The 20,665-nt window shown below is 39.6% G+C and overlaps 1 protein-coding gene across 1 annotated transcript in view; it reads left to right on the top strand.

The window, feature by feature from the left end:
• Nucleotides 1-1,002: 1,002 nt before the first annotated feature.
• The window catches only part of ap1m3 (adaptor related protein complex 1 subunit mu 3), a 36,578-nt gene continuing 16,915 nt past the window's right edge, over nucleotides 1,003-20,665 (top strand). The window contains exons 1-6 of the mRNA XM_050055526.1: nucleotides 1,003-1,205; nucleotides 10,042-10,198; nucleotides 10,780-10,847; nucleotides 12,607-12,737; nucleotides 18,788-18,935; nucleotides 20,366-20,492. Coding sequence (XP_049911483.1) covers nucleotides 1,164-1,205; nucleotides 10,042-10,198; nucleotides 10,780-10,847; nucleotides 12,607-12,737; nucleotides 18,788-18,935; nucleotides 20,366-20,492 — 673 coding nt within the window. The 5' untranslated portion in view covers nucleotides 1,003-1,163. The remainder of the gene's footprint in view (nucleotides 1,206-10,041; nucleotides 10,199-10,779; nucleotides 10,848-12,606; nucleotides 12,738-18,787; nucleotides 18,936-20,365; nucleotides 20,493-20,665) is intronic.

The following is a 20,665-nucleotide window of genomic DNA, read 5'->3' as shown; positions in this document are numbered from 1 at the left end:
GTGATATAGAGATGAAAACCATTACAAATCTTCGGTCAAAAATTATAAATGTGGGGGTTGTTAAGCATCACATTTCAGCCATATATAATATCCTACAAGGTGACAATAAACCAGAAGAACTTAGACAAAAAACAAGATGGCAAGAGGAACTCGACTTAACACTATCTAATATTGAATAGGAAACCATAAGTCTATCATCACATAACACAACAGCGTCTCAGTTCTGGTGAGAATATGCACGGAAATACCAGATGAGATATTTTGTAACACCTGTTCAACAAGCCAAACTCAAACAATCAGTTACACCAAATTGCTGGAGAGACTGCAGAGAAAACCATGCTGATTATAGTCACATCTTTGGGTCTTGTCTGGTTTTAAATACTTACTGGAAATATATTTGTATAGAAATTAAAATTGTATCAAAAAGTGACCTTAAAATTGGTCAAACTTGAATAATATGAACTTAGAAGTATACATGAATGGAGTTGTATGGATTTGTATATGAGTGTTTCTGTTTTGTTTTTCCTTTATTAGTGCTTTCTTTATTCATTTTGCTTAGTGCATTGTTATATATTTACCTCGGTTACATGTCACAATGCTATCTCACATCTTGGAAAAAAATAAAGTAAAAAGAAAGTACAATATTTTACTCTAAAATATAGATTTGTAATTTAATTCAGTAAATGCAGAGATCAATGTAAAACAAAACAAAAAAAAGAAAGAAAAAATACAAAAAAGCAGCTTTCATTACAAGTTAAAGTCCAGCAAAATTGAATTAAATAAAGTGTTTGCTCTAAAATATGCGTTCTGTATTAAAAATACTTTTGATACACATACATTATAACTCAACTAAAGAAGATAGCCTATGTCAAAATATATTCAGATACTTAGTTACTTTCCGCCATTGATCACGCTGGTTGATTAAAATCCTTTTACCTAACCACCGGAAGTTGCAGCCTGCTTGTGTCACTAACGTCTAGCTTGACGCTCCGCTTCGGAAAAGCAGCGAGTTGCAGTGAAACGCATCGACTCAAGAGAGTGGAGGAGAGGAGGAAGGAGGATGATGGGAGCGAATATAATCCCCTTTAAGTGACCCATATTTTACAGAAGACCTAAATATTATCTAGCCTAGTTCTCGTTCTCGAGGATTTTTCTCCACCAAGATGTCGGCGTCGGCGATATTTATCCTCGACCTGAAGGGAAAGGTAAGTTTGTGGCGACTTGTTGTTGGGGAAGTTGAGGGTTATGAACGAAGCACCTGCTGCTAATAAACTCCGGGGATGAGCGCTCATATGAAGTCCACAAAGTGAAGGGTATTTCTGTACTGTAGCAACTGTACATACTGGTAGGCCTAATACTTAGCCTACATGTCGTGGCAGAGACAGGCTAACTTACTGTATGTGCCCTGTAACCCTGATGAAGACACAGAGCAGTCAGGAAGAGAGGCTCAACTGGACTAACTCGTTTCACCAATGTGCAGTATACACAGAGGGCTTGTTCTTGTGCAGCGATGCAGCCTTTATTCTTTGTGATGTGTCCTATTTCAAAGTTTGAAACTTTACTTTCTGCAGCTCCCCTTAAAAGGACACTTAATGTGGTGGGAACATTTCCTTAAACATGTTGCAAAAGTGTGTCCTGACAGGAGGTTTCTATTCGGATGAAATGCAGATTAAAGGGACAAACCCATATGTTAGGCACCTGTAGGCTACAGTATCAAGAGCTCAAACTATTAGTCGATTAAGCAGGATTAAGCAGTTAATCGATTAACCAGGAACATATAGATAAATCCTGTAGGACTGTTTTTTAAACCGACAGGCCAAATATTCAACTGTGAGGACGTGTTACTTTTTACAGTAACAAAGACACATAAACTCATCTCTCATCTTCATTATATTAAATGTCAAAAAATGTCCAAAACAACAGTCCAACACCCAATGTGTTCAGTTTACTGTCAGAAACCTGAGAAAAACAGCAAAAATGTACATTTCAGAGGGTAAAATCTGTGCATTTCTTTCCATTTTTTGCTTAAAACTGATCAATCAACTACCAGAAGAGTTGTCAGTTGATTTTCGACTAATTGTCTGAGCTTTAATATAATAAAAACTCCAATGTCAGTGGATTTTGGATGGCAAAACAAGCAATTTGCAGTCCAAAATTCACATGGGAACATTTTCTCAACTTTCCGGTATTAACAGCCTGAACAATTAATAGAAAAAGTAACTGGCAAATTAATCGATAATAGAAATAGTCCTTCCTGAAAATGACTGTGTTCACATTTCTAAACTTTCTCCAAACTGCTTCTTAATTTGTACCTATATCTGATAAAAGAAAATTTTTACTGCTTACTTTTGCTACTCACCTACTTCCTTTATGGGGTTTTGCATCAAATCCTCACAGGGTTAATTTATTTGAGAGCAAGAAAAGAAAGTGCCGAAGAAGTCTTATATGTTTGACAGTACAATACCCATCAGAGAGAAGGATCAGACCCACATAGCCTGGATGTCTGATTGTACAGATTAAAGGTTTTCTCTTTCCCTATCTATCTATCTCTGCCCTGGGGCGAGTCAGTAGTGCCTCACCTTCAGTCCTCTCCCTCCCTCTGTCCTGACAAGGCGAGGTTCTCTGTCTTCTATTACTGTTGTATTGTTGTTGCAATTAAAACTCCTCTAAACTAGAATGCAAACAGGATGAAAATATTAAAAATGACACCAAATGTAGAAATAACCATATATTTGGTGCACCCAGTAGCTCAGCGGGTAGAGCATTACAAAGTTTGTGTCCTTGCTGCAGCAGCCATGGATTCAATTCCTGCCCATGTCCCTTTGTTGCATGTCACCCTCCTCTTTTTTTCCCTCATGCTCCAACTGTCCCATCAAATAAAGGCAAAAAATAATCTTAAAAAAAAAAAAAAGTCACATCTGCAATCTTGTATCGGCCAGAGCCACTGGTGTAGGTAGACAGGTCACTCCAGTGCTCACATTCTAGGCACAGTTGAAAAGACACAGCTACTACAGGAGCCACTTTCCCCCTCTGCCCTTTATCCCTCCACCCTCAGGCCCCCCTCCCCCCTCCTAAGTTGTAGCTCCTGGGCACTAGACCGCAAACTGCAGGCTGCTGGGACCTGCTATGTAGACTGAAATGTCAGGCTATTGAAATCAGAATGGCATCATTTGTTCCCAGTGAGGTTTTGGGTTTGGGTTTTGGCTACAGGTATTAGTTTTATATTATGTGTTTATTTATTTATTGAGCAGGGAGGGTGTACATTCAACCACAAACTGTGAATGAGTCAAAATGATCCAAGACTGATGAATTTTTATCAAATGACTCATAATAACTTTACCGATGCCCTAACTTTTCACTCAGTCTCATCAGGTCAACAAATGTTAGCATGCTAAACTAAGATGGATCTCTCAATGCTGTGCCTCAAAGAGCTGCCAGCAAGCGTCTTGACTTTTAGTTCTGTTGCACAGACAGTGTGAACGTCTGGCTGTTTAGAAAAAGAAGCACTGTGAGCAGGCACAATGTTAAATGCTTGCAATTGATAGACCAAGTCAGTGGTGTCTTTTTGCTTCTTGAATGCTCCATTATTTTGTCTACAAGTGAGTTACTGTTAACCTCCTAACAGCCCTGTGACTTTAAAATATCATAATTAGTCTGCTACGAAGTTACATTTAAAGATTTGTGCAGTGGTTGTTTTTTCAGATGGTTGATGAGTGACACAAACTGACAAGGGAGTTCATTGCTGTTCCTATTTGCCTTCCAGTGGTACACTCCAGTGAGGGTTTTCTGGTTGCCATTTCCTTTTAGAGGTCAGCAGCGAGTGGGTCCTATTGATTTCACACATTGTAAACAGTCAATGATTTCTTTGTGTGTCCCAATAACTAGATCCCTGGACTGAGAATCCCTCAGTGATTTTTAAGGCCACCAGTGGGCTTAAAAAAAAGGAAAAGAGTTAGCTGTTGTTTTTGTGAAATTCAAGTAAAGCAACAAAAATGGTGAATCTTCTATATTTAAGCAGCAGTGGATCCCCACAGTAAGAAACTAACCTATACTGCTATGGAAAATGACTTATGCTTTATGTGCATCATTTCTACTTACGCTATTCGTCATTGTGTCTGCATCAATCATCTGCCTTGTTTTCAGTCTGTGTTGAATATATACTTTAAATTATGTACTTCACCTTATTAAGTACACCTGTTCACACCTGCTTGTTAACACAATAGCCAATCACGTGGCAGCAACTCAATGCATTTAGGCATGTGGACATGGTCAAGACGACCTGCTGAAGTTCAAACCGAGCATCAGAATGGGGAAGGAAGGTGATTTACGTGACTTTGAACATGGCAAGGTTGTTGGTGCCAGACGGGCTGGTCTGTCAGAAACTGCTGATCTACTGGGATTCTCACACACAACCATCTCTAGGGTTTACAGAGGATGGTCTGAAAAGTTGAAAATATCCAGTGAGCTGCAGTTCTCTGGGTGAAAATGCCTTGTTGATGCCAGAGGTCAGAGGAGAATGGCCAGACTGGGTCGAGATGATAGAAAAGCAACAGGAACTCAAATATCAGAAGACCATCTCTGAACCAACAACACGTCAAACCTTGAAGCAGATGGGCTACAGCAGCAGAAGACCACACCAGGTGCCATTCCTGTCAGCTAACAACATGAAACTGAGGCTACAATTGGCACAGGCTCACCAAACTTGTGCAATAGAAGTTTGTAAAAAAAAAAAATTGCCTGGTCCGATGAGTCTCGATTTCTGCTGCAACATTCAGATGGTAGGGTCAGAATTTAGCATAGACAACATGAAAGCATGGATCCATCCTGCCTTGTATCAATGGTTCAGGCTGGTGGTGGTGGCGTAATGATGTGGAGGATATTATCTTGGCACACTTTGGGCCCCTTAGTACCAGCTGAGCATCATTTAAACACCACAGCCTACCTGAATATTGTTGCTGACCGTGTCCATCCCTTTATGACCACAGTGTACCCATCTTCTGATGGCTACTTCCAGCAGGATAACGCACCATGTCACAAAGCTCAGATCATCTCAAACTGGTTTCTTGAACATGACGATGAGTTCACTGTACTCCAATGGCCTCCACAGTCACCAGATCTCAGTCCAATAGAGCACCTTTGGTATGTGGGGGAACAGGAGATTCGCGCCATGGATGTGCAGCAACTGTGTGATGCTATCATGTCAATACCGACCAAAACCTCTGAGGAATGTTTCCAGCACATTGTTGAATCTATGCCACAAAGAATTAAGGCAGTTCTGAAGGTAAAAAGGGTCCAATCCGTAGGGTTGGGTACCGAAACTCGGTACTTTTTGTACTTGGTACCGATTCACGTCGGTACTACCGAGTACCGATTCACTTAAAATGAATCGGTACCTGAGGTGGAGGCAGAGCGAGAGTGCATGACTCGCACCTCAGACTCAGCAACAATGGCGAGCCAAAAGCGGTCCAAAGTCTGGCTGCACTTCACGCCAGCTGATGAGACAGTGCTCGCTGCAATATTTGCGACGCAACGTGCAAGGCGCTCGGGGGAAACACTTCCAATTTAAGGAATTGTATTTATTTCTATTTTTGAATTTTCAAAATAAATGCATGTGCAGACAAAAGTTAACGTGCAGCACTGTTCCTAAATGTTCTCAATAAAATGTTGAAACTGAGAAGTTTAGACTTTAAAAAGTACCGAAATAAGGTACCGTTTGGTATCGGTACCGAATTCCAGATACCGGTACCGGTACTGTATCGGTTCAATTATGAACGGTACCCAACCCTACCAACCCGGTACTAGCAAGGTGTACCTAATAAAGTGTCCCTTGAGTGTCTTTTGTTTTTTTATTCTGCCTTCTGTCAGTCTGTTTTTGCTGCAAAAAATGTCTTATTTTATTTTATAAATCTTTTACTCCAAACCTCTTTGAGCTGCTTGTCATGTATGAATGTCATGTATGATTAGATCTGTAGGAATGTGATGGAGGATGCAACATTTGTATTATGTATTCATAAACGCCAGCCCAACTTACCAGAATATGTTTCTACCAGACAGTATGGTGTGTTAACACTCTCACAGTAGAATTTAATGAGACCTGGATTATTAAGTAGCTGCGCTCAGCTTTGGGGCATGAAATATGCTAACTGTTTGTGTGAGGTGTTCTGTTTGATGTGTTCTGCCTCTGCTGAGTATACGGCGCTATCTGATGTTTTCTTTTCTAATCTGGGTGTTACTGACATAAAATCGAACCAGCCTGCTATGACAATGGCATGTTGACTCTAAAACCTTAAGGTGGAACGTAAGCTCTTCTAAGTCATAACTGCAAATGTAGCAGGGACATAATTGTTACTGCTTCCAGCTTTATACTGCATGGAATGTCAAATGATTGAATCTGTAAGCTGGCAACTCCCCTTACATCTCACTGTGCTGTTACCCCCACATCCAGTTATCAGCTGCAGAGCTGGCTGACTGAAAAACACGTGGCTGGTTGGCAAAAAGAACTTTAAACACACATCAATACACTGACCGTAGGGTGTTAGAAACAGCAGAATGGGTAATAGAGCAGTGAGAATTTGGATAAGTGTTTTTGTTTTGTGCCATTTTAATTTATCCATGGTGCAACTAATGATTATTCATTTATCATTTCATCAACAAAATGTCAGAAAATAGCAAAACAACAACAACACCCACACAATTTCTCACACCCCAAGATAATTTGGGGAATTTATTATTATTTTTTTTCAACAATACAGTCAACAACACAAAGATGTTCAGATACCCTAATCCTCACATTTGAGAAGCTCCAAATGAGCAAATATTTTATTCCATTGTTGAAATTGTTCATTTTCAGTTGATTGAGTCAGCGATTAATTGTTTCAGCCCTAACTCTAAACCAACATGAACTCTTTAATTGTAACAAGCTATGACTTTTAATCCATCAGTAGTGATTGGGTGTACTGCCAGCATTAACTGCTCAAATAAATTGCTGATCTAGTCCAGTTTGGGGCAGACCAGTTGATAAGTTTCCACTGTTACTCTCTCTGTTGTGTTTTTCTATCAAAGTTTACTTCCAGAACAACAAAGTGAACCTCTGGATACCTTTCCAGGGGTCTTCGGTATTGCAGCTCTTTTTTGATACCAAGATTTGTCTATACCTCATTCCCTGTCTCTGATGACCTCTGAACTTTTCGCTCTGTGGTTTCTGTCTCCTCTCACAGAAGCCGAGCAGTGGCCTGTTCATATCCTTTTTTCTCCCCCAGATTACTTTACTCTCCTGGCATTTCTTTTTTGTTTATTTCTTATTTCCTCCTGCCTTTGTTGTGTGCTGCCCCTGTGTGACCCCTACGCAGCAGACTCCACTATTAAAGAAAGGGGGGGAAGCTGTGCGTGTGTGTGTGTGTGTGTGTGTGTGTGTGTGTGTGTGTGTGTCTCTGTGTGTCTGTGTGTCTGTGTGTGTGTGTGTGTCATCTAGATACCTCAAGCGTAGAAGCTTTGATCTCTTTCTTCACTTCACTCTGTGTGTCCGGATTCTAGCAAGACTGCTGACTCATCTTGTTGCGTGTGTGTGTGTGTTTCGATTAAGATTAGAAGGCGTGCTGGTTTCTCAGGGTTAAATGAAGTGAATCTTTGATAATACGTTAAAAATACTTTTAAAAGACATTACAAATGTGCAATTCTATGATAAAAACATCTCTGTTATGTTTTCATCACTTTAAATCCACTTATTACAAGTGCCATTGGAAGTGTAACTTGAGTTTCTGGGTCATCTTTTGTAGTTCTTCTTCTTGTTTGTATTATTTTCAGTGTATCCACAACAGAGTTTGTTTTTTGCAGAAAATGTGTGCAGTAAATGTCCAATCTCAGAACCCATCAGCCCATCGGTCTGACGACAATAAGCCTCTGGAGGAAATGGTTAATATTTTGGGGGCCCCAGTGTAGCCAGCAAAAGTCCGGGCCAAGACTTCCTCTTCTGTGTACCAGTCACTTTGGCTAATCTTTATAAGCAGATATCTGCATAAGAATGGAAATGATTTAAAAAATGCTAATAAAAAGCTAAATCACTGTTTAATGATAGCCAGTGGGCTTAGAGACCACATTTCAGCCAATGCATTTCACGTCTTTTGCTTTCCACACAGACAGTTTACCTGCCACTCAACCGTAATTGGTCAGCAGTACCTGGATTCCAAATAAAAAACCGGAACACTTTAGAAACAAACATCTTGTACGGTTGCCTACAGATTCTGTCAGAGTGTCAGTCTTACAATCAAAGAAAGACGGTGTTTTTATAGACACAGCACAGCACAAAGAACAGAATGCATGCAGTCATAAGAAGGTTTCTTTTTGGTATTGGGGGAAAGGCTACAATCATAGAAGCGTCCGCAAGTAATTGACTAGCTAGCATTGACTCACTGACAAAGACGAAGATTCAAAATACACACAAGGAAAAATGATTTATGGAAACAGCATTTAAGTTTAGCATTTTGGAATGCTAACATTTGCGGCTCATGGGAATGCTGTCTGTACAGGCATTTGGTCATTGGCCAAATTAAACTTTCAATCTGATGTCGATGTTATAATTCACTCTGACAGGAATGTGAATGTACAAATGAAGTTTCATGGCAATCCAGTCAATGGTTGTAGACATTTATCTCAAAACTACAAAGATCGGTGCTAGAGGAGAACTCAGTGGGTCACTAAAGTCAGTAGGATTCATTCTGGGAGGATCATTAAAGTCTGTACTGATCCAAAAATAAATCCAAAAGACACATTTCAGTCTGAACCAAAGTTGCAGATTGTCATTGCCATCCATACAGTAATGCTGCTGTATGGATAAAAATAACAGCACCTGTTTTGTTTGATTGACACTCAACAAAAAAGCTCCTGGGATGGATTGAACATCAGAGATGAGTGAATTAAGTTAATGTTTTGTCTTCATGGGCACTTCAGTTTTCAGTAATGTCTCGTAACTTTGTAAAGAACGCTTTTTGAGGCCTTTTGCCAAGTTGTTAAGCAAAGGGAAAAGACATGCAACAAACGTCCCAGGCCAGAATTGAATCGAGGATGTTGCGATAACATTTTATGTGCAATATAACCACTAAGGGCACTATGACACCAAGACTTCTAACGGCTAACCAGCAAGTTGGCACAGCTTTGTTTGCCATGATTTCAAAGTTGAAAATCACTCCAGCTTTGGTAAAGTCTGCATAAGCTCCTGATTGACTTGATTTCTTTATTTATTTCAAACATGGAAAACCACAACAAAACAAGAAAAACAAGTAAAATGAACAGTACACATCAAGCAAACTATCAATACACAAATTCTCATAAAAAAGACAGAAATAAACAATATTAAATATTTACATGTCCAAAAAGGAGCAGAAAGAAATGCATTTTATATGGCCCTATCCCTTTTCCATAACTTAAACAATGAACTATTTAAAATACAGTATATATAACTCAAAATCAATCGGATAGAAATGAAACAGTTGAATAGCTGATTTTTATCCTAGCAGCCCTTCCTCATCCCTATACCTCTTAAAGATTATTTTACTGTATATCTTCTTGAATTGATTTATATTTGGACTTTGCGTAAGTTCTATATCTGAATCATTCCACAAATTGAAATACATTGACTCTTCATAGTGGTGTGAACTTGAATTTTAAATTTCCTCTTGAATTACAACCTCTCTCTATGTCTGAGAACATTTTTTGTATGCTACCCTAGGTAAAGTATTTCTTGCATTATACATTATTTGGGCAGTCTTCAATTCAACTAGATCCTTGAATTTAAGAGCATGTGACTTTTAAACCAGTGTGTTTCATGTTGAGAAGGTGGTCATTCATCATTCATCATCCAATATTCAAATTGGAAACACACTGTGTTATTTCCATCCGTGAGATTAGAGATTCTCGTCAGCCCGTAGCTCTTGAAGCATGTTTAAGCTTGAGTGCTCAGGTTTGGTGTCTCAGCCAAAAGCTATGTACATTTAATGACTATGTCTATATAATGTCTATACTTTGTTCTTTACATTCTGGTTCCAGGTGCTCATCTGCCGTAACTACATGGGGAACATGGACATGAATGAGATCGACCATTTCATGCCCATCCTGATGAAGAGAGAAGAGGACGCTGAGATGACACCACTGATCACCCACGGCAACGCACACTTCATGTGGATCAAACACAGCAACCTTTACTGTATCCGTTTGTGTCTTTCTGTTTAAATGTCACAACCCTCCCATCAGTCATATCTGCAGAGAAATTACTGAATATAAAACGTAGCAGTGATTTACAGCCTCCTACACATATACCTTGATGGTCTTTAATGCTAAGTTGTCTCCAGCTCCATTACAAGTCCTGTTCTTCTCATCTCAGCTGCAGGCAGCTTCACAGCTTCTGTATCATCACATCATGTTTCACATCCAGTTGAAAAATTGAACAGAGATTCTCTGTGATGTGTTATGCGCTGTATATCCTCCTCTCTCAATGCAAGATTGGGCAGTCAAACTTCCTTACGCATTATTAATTCAGCATGATATTGCAGTTGTGGTATTCCCAGTGCACTGCATTAGACAACTGAGCTGTTTTACCTCCCTGTGGCCATGTTCTCAATTGCTTGTGACTGTGATGCATTCTGCTAACTTTTCTTTTCATTGCATTCATCTAATAACCACCCACAGTCTCTCAAAGATGTTCACTACATGTCTTCCATCTGTTCATTCAGCTCAGATACTGTCACTTGTACATGTGCAGTTATTTCTTAACAGTCTGTTCTTCAGTGGTGGCGATGACGAAGAAGAACGCCAACGCTGCCCTGGTGTACTCCTTTCTGTATAAAATTGTCCAGGTGCGTCTGTCTCTCGAGACTTCAGTCCAAATCTTTACCTTCTACTTGTGTTGATGTGTCATCAACCCTCCCAGCCTGATTGAAGTCTTGTCAAGTGCTTATTTGTATCATATTGGTTGATTTAAGGCTCTGTTATATCGGCAAAATGCATGTCACGATGTCCAGATTTTTTTTTTTAAATGAGTACATTACTTTTTAATTAAGTACACCTAATTGGGCCATGCCATTGTCACCTACTGTACTGTTTTTTTTTAAATATGTTTGTGATTTGTTTGTTCAAACCAATGATTGTACACAAAGATGCATGGCAACTCCCTTTAAGTAAAGCCAAAACATCTCAATCGCCCCCTGGTGGCTGGCTGCAGTATAGGTCATAAACCCAGCCCCCTCCATGTAAGCGGATAGGACATGGGCCTAACTAAGAAATCAAAAAGTCATATCAATTTTTACCAAAAATGGTTTCTGGCATTTTAGACTGTTCTCATCATGCTGATGTATGATTATGTATTAATTTTTGGTATTTATTAGTTATTTAACGGTATAAAAAGGGGTGTGTGACATCATGATTGACAGCTGTGTGTGCCAGTTAGTGTGCTCGCCAACATTTGCACTGATCAGGATTGGGTCTTCTTCGAACACTTCTAATGCTGTGATCCATTTACGTTGCTACGAGCGGTGAGACTCAAGATGATGTCGTAAAATGTCGTAACTTTCTGTTTAAATTGGCGGTATGCGTCCCCGTTTGCGTTTGTACCATTTACGACCTAAACGTAAACAAAGATGGATGCCTCCAAGAAAGCAGTCGTCGCTATTGCAGTAGCGGAGCCTTTATTATTAGCAACACTGCTAGCTACTTTCACCAACACCAACAGATAAACACATCATAAAGCATTCCCATAAGGCATTATAATGTGTACGAGTAATTAAAATGAAGACTCAAATTTGCTAAACAGTAAAAATAATTGTAAAGAGCAGAGCCACTTATGGTAGATATAGGCCATAGCCATCTTTGCTTTCGTCAGTCTTTCGAAACTCATGGTCCTCTGAGTTCGTACGAGACCGCTACTGGTAGAACCGTCTCAAAGAGGCATGTCATGAGGTGTCGCTGCATAATTTTGCGCAGCTTCCTGTCTTTCCTACCGTCTTACTAGTGGTAAGATCTATATGGAACAGCCCATAATTGCTACTGCACAGACCATGGCTCCAAATGATGTCACCAGCGCAAGATGGCAGCTCCCGTGTCTGGGATATTTTCAATTCATTTTTGTACAGTGTTTTTGTGTCTTTATATACAATGTATATTTTAAACCCACTTGCAATACTCTTTATGTAGCATGAAACACAAGTTATGTTGTTAAAGTTATCTGAAGTTTGAACTGAGGTAGCAGATTGTACGATTTTAATACAAACCAACCAGAAATTGGTATTTTGAGCGATCATTATAGGCATTTTATGTGATTGCGATTTGATTACCGCATGACCAGCCAACCAGACAACATGAGGTTCAACTAAACATTTTATTCACTTGGCTGTTTTCTTGCTGCATATATCTGTTTGTTGCTGTGCCTTTGATTAAAAAAAATGTCCACTATGGGTTTTTGCTTCTTGTACACAGCCAGCAGATGCCATTTATGTATACTTTCCTTACCAATACATAATGCAAAAACATGGCAGTACAGCCAGACAACTTGCATATCATATAGCTATGATAGTATAATGTGTAGTGTGTTTAACTGCATCTGCCTGTTTGTGTCTGCAGGTATTCAAGGAGTACTTTAAAGAGCTTGAGGAGGAGAGTATCCGTGACAACTTTGTGACGGTGTACGAGCTGATGGACGAAGTGATGGACTTTGGTTTCCCTCAGACAACTGACAGCAAGATCCTCCAAGAGTAAGAAAACCATAGTAGCATTGCTGTGTCTGCATGTTCATGCCTGATCATACAAGTGGCTAATATTGACAAAACTTAACAGTGTAGCAGCTACTGCATAATTATTTTTCACAAACCATAAAAAGGTGCCAGTGTTTTACATGTGACAATACTTGGATCAATTATATGTGCTGGCACTGTGTGCAGGCATTTTAAGTGTAACATTAATCAGACTGATGAGGTTAAAGTTTGAAACTCTCACAGGCTGTAATGCACTGAGGCACTTCAGTCTGATTTTAATGTAACCACATTAGCTCAAGTGGAGCCTGTGTCGTCCATCAGGGAACAAAACATGAAAGTTTTTCAGCGAGATAACAGCTTCGTATTTCATACTGTAGTCACTAACAGAGATGGGAGTAAGAGTACTTCATGACTCTGTTTGAAGTGCCATTGGCTTTATTTGTTGTTTTTCATTCAGCAAAGTACAGCTGGTGACTAAAGCTATAATGAATGCTGGAACTTCATTCAGTGAGTGAAATGACCCTAAGCAACCGCTATTCTTGGGCTGTTCTCGGTGTACACAAGGTTGTTTTGCTTTTTCCCTCTTCTTGGTTTATCAGAGAGGCATTTGTTTGCATGGGAAGAGCTTGACGTTCACTTCACAATACCGTGATAGAGTGGATTCTGTGTGCACATGATCAGCTTTGCTTCAAATGAATGTTGACTTTGTGTCAAATTTTATATTTGCATTGTCTATTGTTAAAAACTTTCATGTCTCAAATGCGATTTTTCTGCTAATATGTGAGTAATGTTTAATTTGGTGTGGTGTTTGTGCGCCAAGGCTTGGCTGAGGTTTTGCGTGTGTGTGTGTGTGTGTGTGTGTGTGTGTGTGTGTGTGTGTGTGAGTACAGTATGTGTGTTTGGTGTCTGAATAGGGCTGATAATTACCAGGCTCCTATTGGCACTCAGACACAATGACACCGTCAGCTGGACGCACTCGAGACTCTCAGACAGAAAAGCCCTTGCTCTTCTCCAAGGAGACACACAAAAGTGTCATTTCTCTCATGCACACATACACACACACACACACACACACACACACACACACACACACACACACAGTACAGTACACATACAGACATCCACTGTGTCTCTGTTTGACAGCTATTCCAGTTCTCTGACCTTTTCGTGACCCACCAACCACAAAAACGCTTTTTCTCTCACACATTTTAACACTGACTACCTGCTGAAAGTATGAATGTGTGAACACGTGCGTGTGTGTGTGTGTGTGTGTGTGTGTGTGTGGGTGGATGTAAGAGACTGAGCGAGCGAGACTGCAGCGATGCATGTTAGCGTGTTCATGTGTGTATCTTGGTATGAACTCTCATGCGCGTGGGTGTTCGTGTGTATGTGTTTGTTGTGATTACTATTGTTATGCTAATCTCTCAGTTTGCTGCCAAGCCCCGCTTCCCGATCCTTTCATTAGCATTTCTGAGGAGAATCAGGGCAAAACAGAACAAACAGCAAAGCAACAAAACAACTCAACGTCGACCTCAAGCCCACTTGTCGCCGCCTTTTATCTCTCAGCACTGTCAGACATTGCTATGTGACAAAGCATGCGTTCAAGACCCTCTAGGTGGGTGGAACTGGGGCGGAAAACTCGGGAGAAGGTTTTGCCTCAATCCGTCAATCAATCTAAAACTTGTTTATTTAGCACTTTTTTGTTATTGACATTAACATAGAAAGGAAATGTACATTCGGGCTGAAAACTAGACCCTTCAGTTTCTTTTGTGTTTGTGAAGTAGGCTTTGATTAGCTTCATGGGTCATAACACTTGGCCAGTGCTTGAACAGTTAGCTCGGTTTTGAGTGCTGTGAGGCGTCAGTGCTAACCACTGCACCACCGTGCTACCTTGTTGAACCAATGACACAGATATATATATATATATATGTATATATATACAGTACATCTGCAGTTTTGGTTACCAGAAGCACAGTGCAATCTGGAAACGAGTCTGGTGCAGGATAGACACATTATTAATACCCATGCTCTTTGACGTGCGCCCAACTACGTACAGCCCATTTCTCAAATTAGAAACCACATATGGAGCACAGATACCATCCCTGTTGCTGTATTTAGTCGACTGAAAAGAAAGACCTTGTACAGATACACATGGGACATCATATGTGACATTGATGATATGAATCACAAGTGCAATGACATTCCAGAATTAGTACGTTGTCTGCATTTAACACAGTTTCAACAGCGGCACCACTTCACCCACTGTGTCGCAGCCAGATTTTTGGGGGGGCTGTAGAATTTCCAAACAGATACAGCCACAAATTATTAATTATGGCTTTGCAGTGTTCAGGAGGAGCTTGAGGATAGCAGATTGGTGTGAAACACTGGGTCAGTGTGTCATTGACTCCAGGGGGAAATGCTCAGGTCTCTGGAGGTGAAAAAAAAGGTGAGGGGCAGCTGTAAATAGGAGAGGAGAAGGGGGGAAGAGAAAAGGTCAGAGGAAAAGACAGACGAGGTTGCTTCAGAGATAGCTCACTTTGGATCACTGTTGTTGTTTGGCTTTTTATTTGTGTTAGCAGTTTAAAATAGTAGGGCACATTTCCATTTGAGCAGTTGATGGAGTTGAATAGAAGCAGATCTGAGGCACATGGCTGTGAAACATCTGTATCCTGTCCTTCTGTGAATATTAGCCGTTCTCGACAGGAGGTTCAAGTACAGGTCAACGGCATCAATTCAGACTGTTTACAACAAAGTGTGTAAAACATCATTTGTTTTCTTAAAAATGCCTGCCAAGGTTACTGTACATATCATCCGGCATACATCAGTAGGGTCATGTCTATTTTTGGCAAGTACCAGATAAAAAAAATTATGCACTGTAAATACATCTGATTTAGTGTCTGTATTATGCAGTCCATGTTGCCAAAATACAATCAGTTTGCTAACCAAACTGACAAAGTAAACAGAAAATGAAATATATGTTTAATTAAGTTAGGATATTTTGTTATGTTGGACATTATGAAACATGAAAATAACCAGAGGGGCACTCGGAGAGCGCAGACCTCCCCAAGGCCAAAACTTCAGTCTTCCGTTATGCAAATCTGCAAGCTACGTCTGAATATATACAAAACTCCTACAGTTATATCAAAATATGGTTTTGCCTAGTCACTCCATCTCAGCTGTGCATTTATTATGTGCTTCTAAACTGAAAATATTTCACGTACATACATTTGTGAAAACTAGAAGTCACTTTATCAAGTACATATGTACAAATATCAAATGCTTAGACTGAAGTAACATCATGAACAGCTTGTTATCAGAAGCAGTTGTTACAAAAAACTATACGTTCACAAGCACTTAATTTTTACTTTAAATTTGCATATAGAAAAAAAACATATTACAGAAACCAGCTTGTTCTCATTCTTCTTCAAATACTGGTGCCTTGTCAGTGACGCTGTCGGACAGCATAAATTTAAAATGCCACTGGTAATAGTGTAACATAAGGAGCTGGAAAGTCCCTATAGTGTGGGTGGGAAGGGAAGTGGACGGGTCAAACAAACCCCAGACTTTCACCCAGGAGCCCACTTTTTGTTTCCTGTCTGAATGTTGAGCCAAACCATGATGGGTTTTTTTCTAAACCTAACCACGTACTTTTGCTCTCTTAACCTAATTATGTGCTTTTATTTACCAAAGTAAATATGAGGTGTTTTACCAATTTTTTAAATTTATTTCGAGCCATATATTGTTGGTTACACAGTCTGTTAAATCTGAATTAGCCTATTACCATTCCGAATACGTCTAAATGAGCATTCATTAATATGTTTTACTCTGCAGTGGGCTATTTATGATTATGTGGTGGTACTACTTAAACTTTGCAGCGTTGGCAGTGAAAGCAAATCTGTCCATGCAGTTTAAAATTCTGTGTTGTCCTCGGAGACTTTTTCTTTTTTGGACTCCATAGCTAGCCTAGCTAGGTAGGGCGGCTGTGGCCCAGGAGGAAGAGCGGTCCTTCCCTAATCAGAATGTTGATCCCCGGCCGCTGCCGTCCACATGTCTGAGTGTCCTTGTGTGAGATACTGAACTACAAATTGCTCCTGATAGGTGCGAGTGAATAGGTGGCACCTTATTATGTTAGCCTCAGTTACCAGTGTATGGCTATGTGTTTGAATGGGTGAATGCTGGCTTGTGTTGTAAAGCGCTTTCAGTGGTCACTAAGACTACAAAAGCATATATAAATGCAGTCCATTTACTATTTACTGAGCTAGAGAGACTCTGCTTTGCTGTACTGCCAATGAGGTTATGCAAAATTTAAAGGGAAAGGCACCAGGCTGTACATGCGTGCTACACGTTTAAGTTGACAGAATGTTAAAATATTTTTTTATTTGGTGTATAGGCTGCAGTTTTTTTTAATGAAATATTTTTAATGCAATGTTAAATATTATTTGAAATTTTAAATATTAACTGTTATTTATTTCCATATAATTTTTTGTTAAAGCCACTGGAGAGGGGCTAAAGAGCCATATGCGGCTCATGGCGTGTGCTGTAGTGCTGTAAAGTGTAATGCTCTTCTTTTTGAAGATCCTACCCGCTTACCAAAGTTACATACATGTAGTTCAATTTCAGGTGTTGGGGCATGAAGTGGGAATGACAGAGGTGTTGTTATAACAAGTCAGTGTCTCATCTAAGTGATGTTGAAGCTGTTATTGTAAGGTAAAAACGTTGCATAATGTGTCAACGAAATTGAAAAATAATTTGTCTTTATTTATTTATCTGCCCTGTGATTTGGATCAGCTTCAAAATGTAATAGTTCTTCTTCTTTGGCACATGTTACAGCCTTCTACCAAGTTTCATTAAAATGGTGTCAGTAGTATTGCCGTAATCCTGCTGACACACAAACAAACCAAATGAAACCAAAAACATAACCTCCTTGGCGGAGGTAATTAACACCCCACAAATGGAATAACTGTTTTGGAAATGATATTCCAGGGAAAATTGGATGTCATGAATATGAAGACAGCTCTGCGGTGGAAACAAGGCTAGTAAGAAGGAAACAGTGGCAGCGGGGGGGCCGGTGTTTGGGTTGAAAACAGGCCTGGTCACATGTTGTTTATCTATGTACAGCTCCCTACTATTCTCATGACAATTCAGTATGTCTCCTTGGACACAGTCAGAGGATTGTTGAAATAACCTCTCCTGCATGCACACTAAGAGACGACCCACAGTACTGTGCAGTAAATAGGGGATGGATGGATCAACAGATAGACAAAACATACTCTTGCTGATAACTTTAATGTATGAATAGATATAAACTGATTTGTGTTTGCCACAGTCAATGCTAGGGCACTTACATTAATTATTCATAAATCTAATAATATATTTTAAAGCTGCACCAATCAATATTTTTATGGTAACAATACATCAAATGAATACATGTAATGTAAAACAGAAAGGAGGGCGACTCAGTAAAGCTCTTAACAGAATCCAAACCTATTAAAGAGATGATCTGGCATCTCCTGGTGGCTCAAACTTCTTTAAGACGCTTGATACCAGGGTTTTATTTTCCTAAGCAGCACTTCATAGTTTACTGTCATGTAAAGAAATGCATGCAAGTCATAACATTACATGAGGCTCTAGTCACAACAGGTTTATATAAATCTCCATTTTACAATGACATCCATGAGTAATCTTCATACAACAGGATTACCAACCTTCTTTAATTCATTCACAGTGGAACAGCTCATTTATTTCAATATTGCCATTCCCTTGTATTTTTCTTCACATTAAGAATCATATTGTGTTGTTGAGTCTCATGATATTAGTCTTCTGCAGGTGACAGTCTTTAAAGAAGATTAAGAGATTGAATAGTTGTTAACACTGCAGCCGTTTCTTGAGATATTTCCCCCGAAATTGGAAAAATCTTTCTCTGTGTGAAGCATCTTAATGAGGACTATGCCCTCGCGGGTTTTCAAGTGCTCCACTCAGCAGGATAACAGACTGAATTTGGAAACAGTTTGACACGAATCACCGCTTCTCTCTGCCTTTGTCTCTTTCAGGTACATCACCCAGCAGGGTCATAAATTAGAGGTCGGGGCTCCTCGACCTCCCGCCACCGTCACCAACGCTGTGTCTTGGCGGTCAGAGGGCATCAAGTACAGGAAGAACGAAGTTTTCATGGACGTCATCGAGTCAGTAAATCTGCTGGTGAGGACAATGCTTGCTTTGTTAACGTCACGTCTTACATTTTTTATCTCAGAAAGTACAAATTGACCCAGCACAGAGATGGAGAGAGTTATAGACATCTATAGTACATTTATTTTGTATTACATGCATCATCCCTTATCATCCTCTTCATGATGTCATTTTTTTTTACACATAACTAAGGCCACAAGAAGCAAAACGAAACATGCATCAGGATTCAGGAACCCTTACATACTTATGGTTGACTCATAATCACAGTTTGTCTCCAGTATCAGTGCTGCATTCTTTATCCAGCATCATCTATGTTTTCAGCCATCCTTTTAAAAATGATGTATTTTCTATAAAAAGTCAAAGTGCTTCCTTGAGGCGAAGCGGGTGCGTCAGTGCTCAAAGTGTCTTTGTTAAAACCCTGGCATGTTTTGACTCCTCCAAACAGTCTCTTTCCTCGAATTGAATCGCCGAGGAAACAGTCTCTAATATCAACAATCTTCTATTCTTTTTCAATGCAACCATTTATGGTGTTTATGTTTCTTTATTGTGTGCAGTGCAGTGACTTATGCAGCAGGATATTTCAAAGGCTTCTCAGTAATTTAAGCAGATAAAAGTCAAACATCGATGTGACTATACAACATTTTCGACTTTTGATATGATCTGCACCCACTTAAAATGTAAATGCTGTAATTTACTGATGAAGTTATAGAAGTTATATTCTACTAATCATTTATAATTGTTATAGTTGTCCCGCCCTGACCTTATTTGGCCAGCTGTACTAAACACAAAGTAATAGCCATGAATCAGTGTGATAATGTGATGTTACATGATGAACCCATTTAGAGGAACATTTTATACATTGAACTGAGGAATACAAACGAGGGCTCCGAGTTCCTGCAGCTAAAGAAACAGAAGAGATTTGTATACATGATCACGCTGGTGTCTTTTTAACTCAAAGGCAGAGAAATGACTTTCCTCTGATATTTCATGTCCTTGAAGCAACACCTCATGGACAACATAATACACACAGTTGCAGTTTTTTGTGAGTCAAAGGGAAACTGATGAGGTGAAGATATTTAGAGCTACAGTTGCCACTTCCTTTTCTGTGACCGGGGACGTTTTAAAGTTGTTTTTTTGATGTTCTTCTGCTTTCATATCAACACTTTGCATAAATTTCTCACACTGCATGCTGATGGCTTTTCATTCTTGTCCTTCGGTGTGTTTTTATGTCCTTAATGGCTTCTACTGATCCGTTTTGTGTAAACCAAAGCAACTTAAAGAGCACATTTGTATTTTCTAACAACAAGGCTCGTGCACTTTCAGGTGAACTTTGTGGAGTTTGACTGTAGAGCTGATATCATAGCCACTAAAAAAAGTCATGACTGATATTCTACAAGCATGAATTAATACTCCTTGTTTGATGTATGCTTCTCTGTCTACAGGTGAATGCCAATGGCAGCGTCCTGCGGAGTGAAATAGTGGGCACCATCAAGCTCAAAGTGGTCCTCTCAGGGATGCCTGAGCTCAGACTGGGCCTCAATGACAAAGTGCTGTTTGAAATCACAGGAAGTAAGTCTCAGTTAGCCGTCCTAAGTGTCATGCATGTATAATATATGCTTAAAAACTTTATTGAGGAAGCAGTACAGTCACATAGTTAACTTGAATTACTTTCAAAAATATGCAAGAGGAAAACTTGGAAAAGTTAGTGTGGATAAAAAAAGAGAGTTCTATATTACCCCCTG

Source organism: Epinephelus moara, chromosome 10 (genome assembly GCF_006386435.1).
Source record: "Epinephelus moara isolate mb chromosome 10, YSFRI_EMoa_1.0, whole genome shotgun sequence".
NCBI classification, from domain to species: domain Eukaryota; kingdom Metazoa; phylum Chordata; class Actinopteri; order Perciformes; family Serranidae; genus Epinephelus; species Epinephelus moara.
The sequence above is the reverse complement of the archived record's forward strand: the minus strand, read 5'-3'. Positions and strand labels throughout refer to the sequence as shown.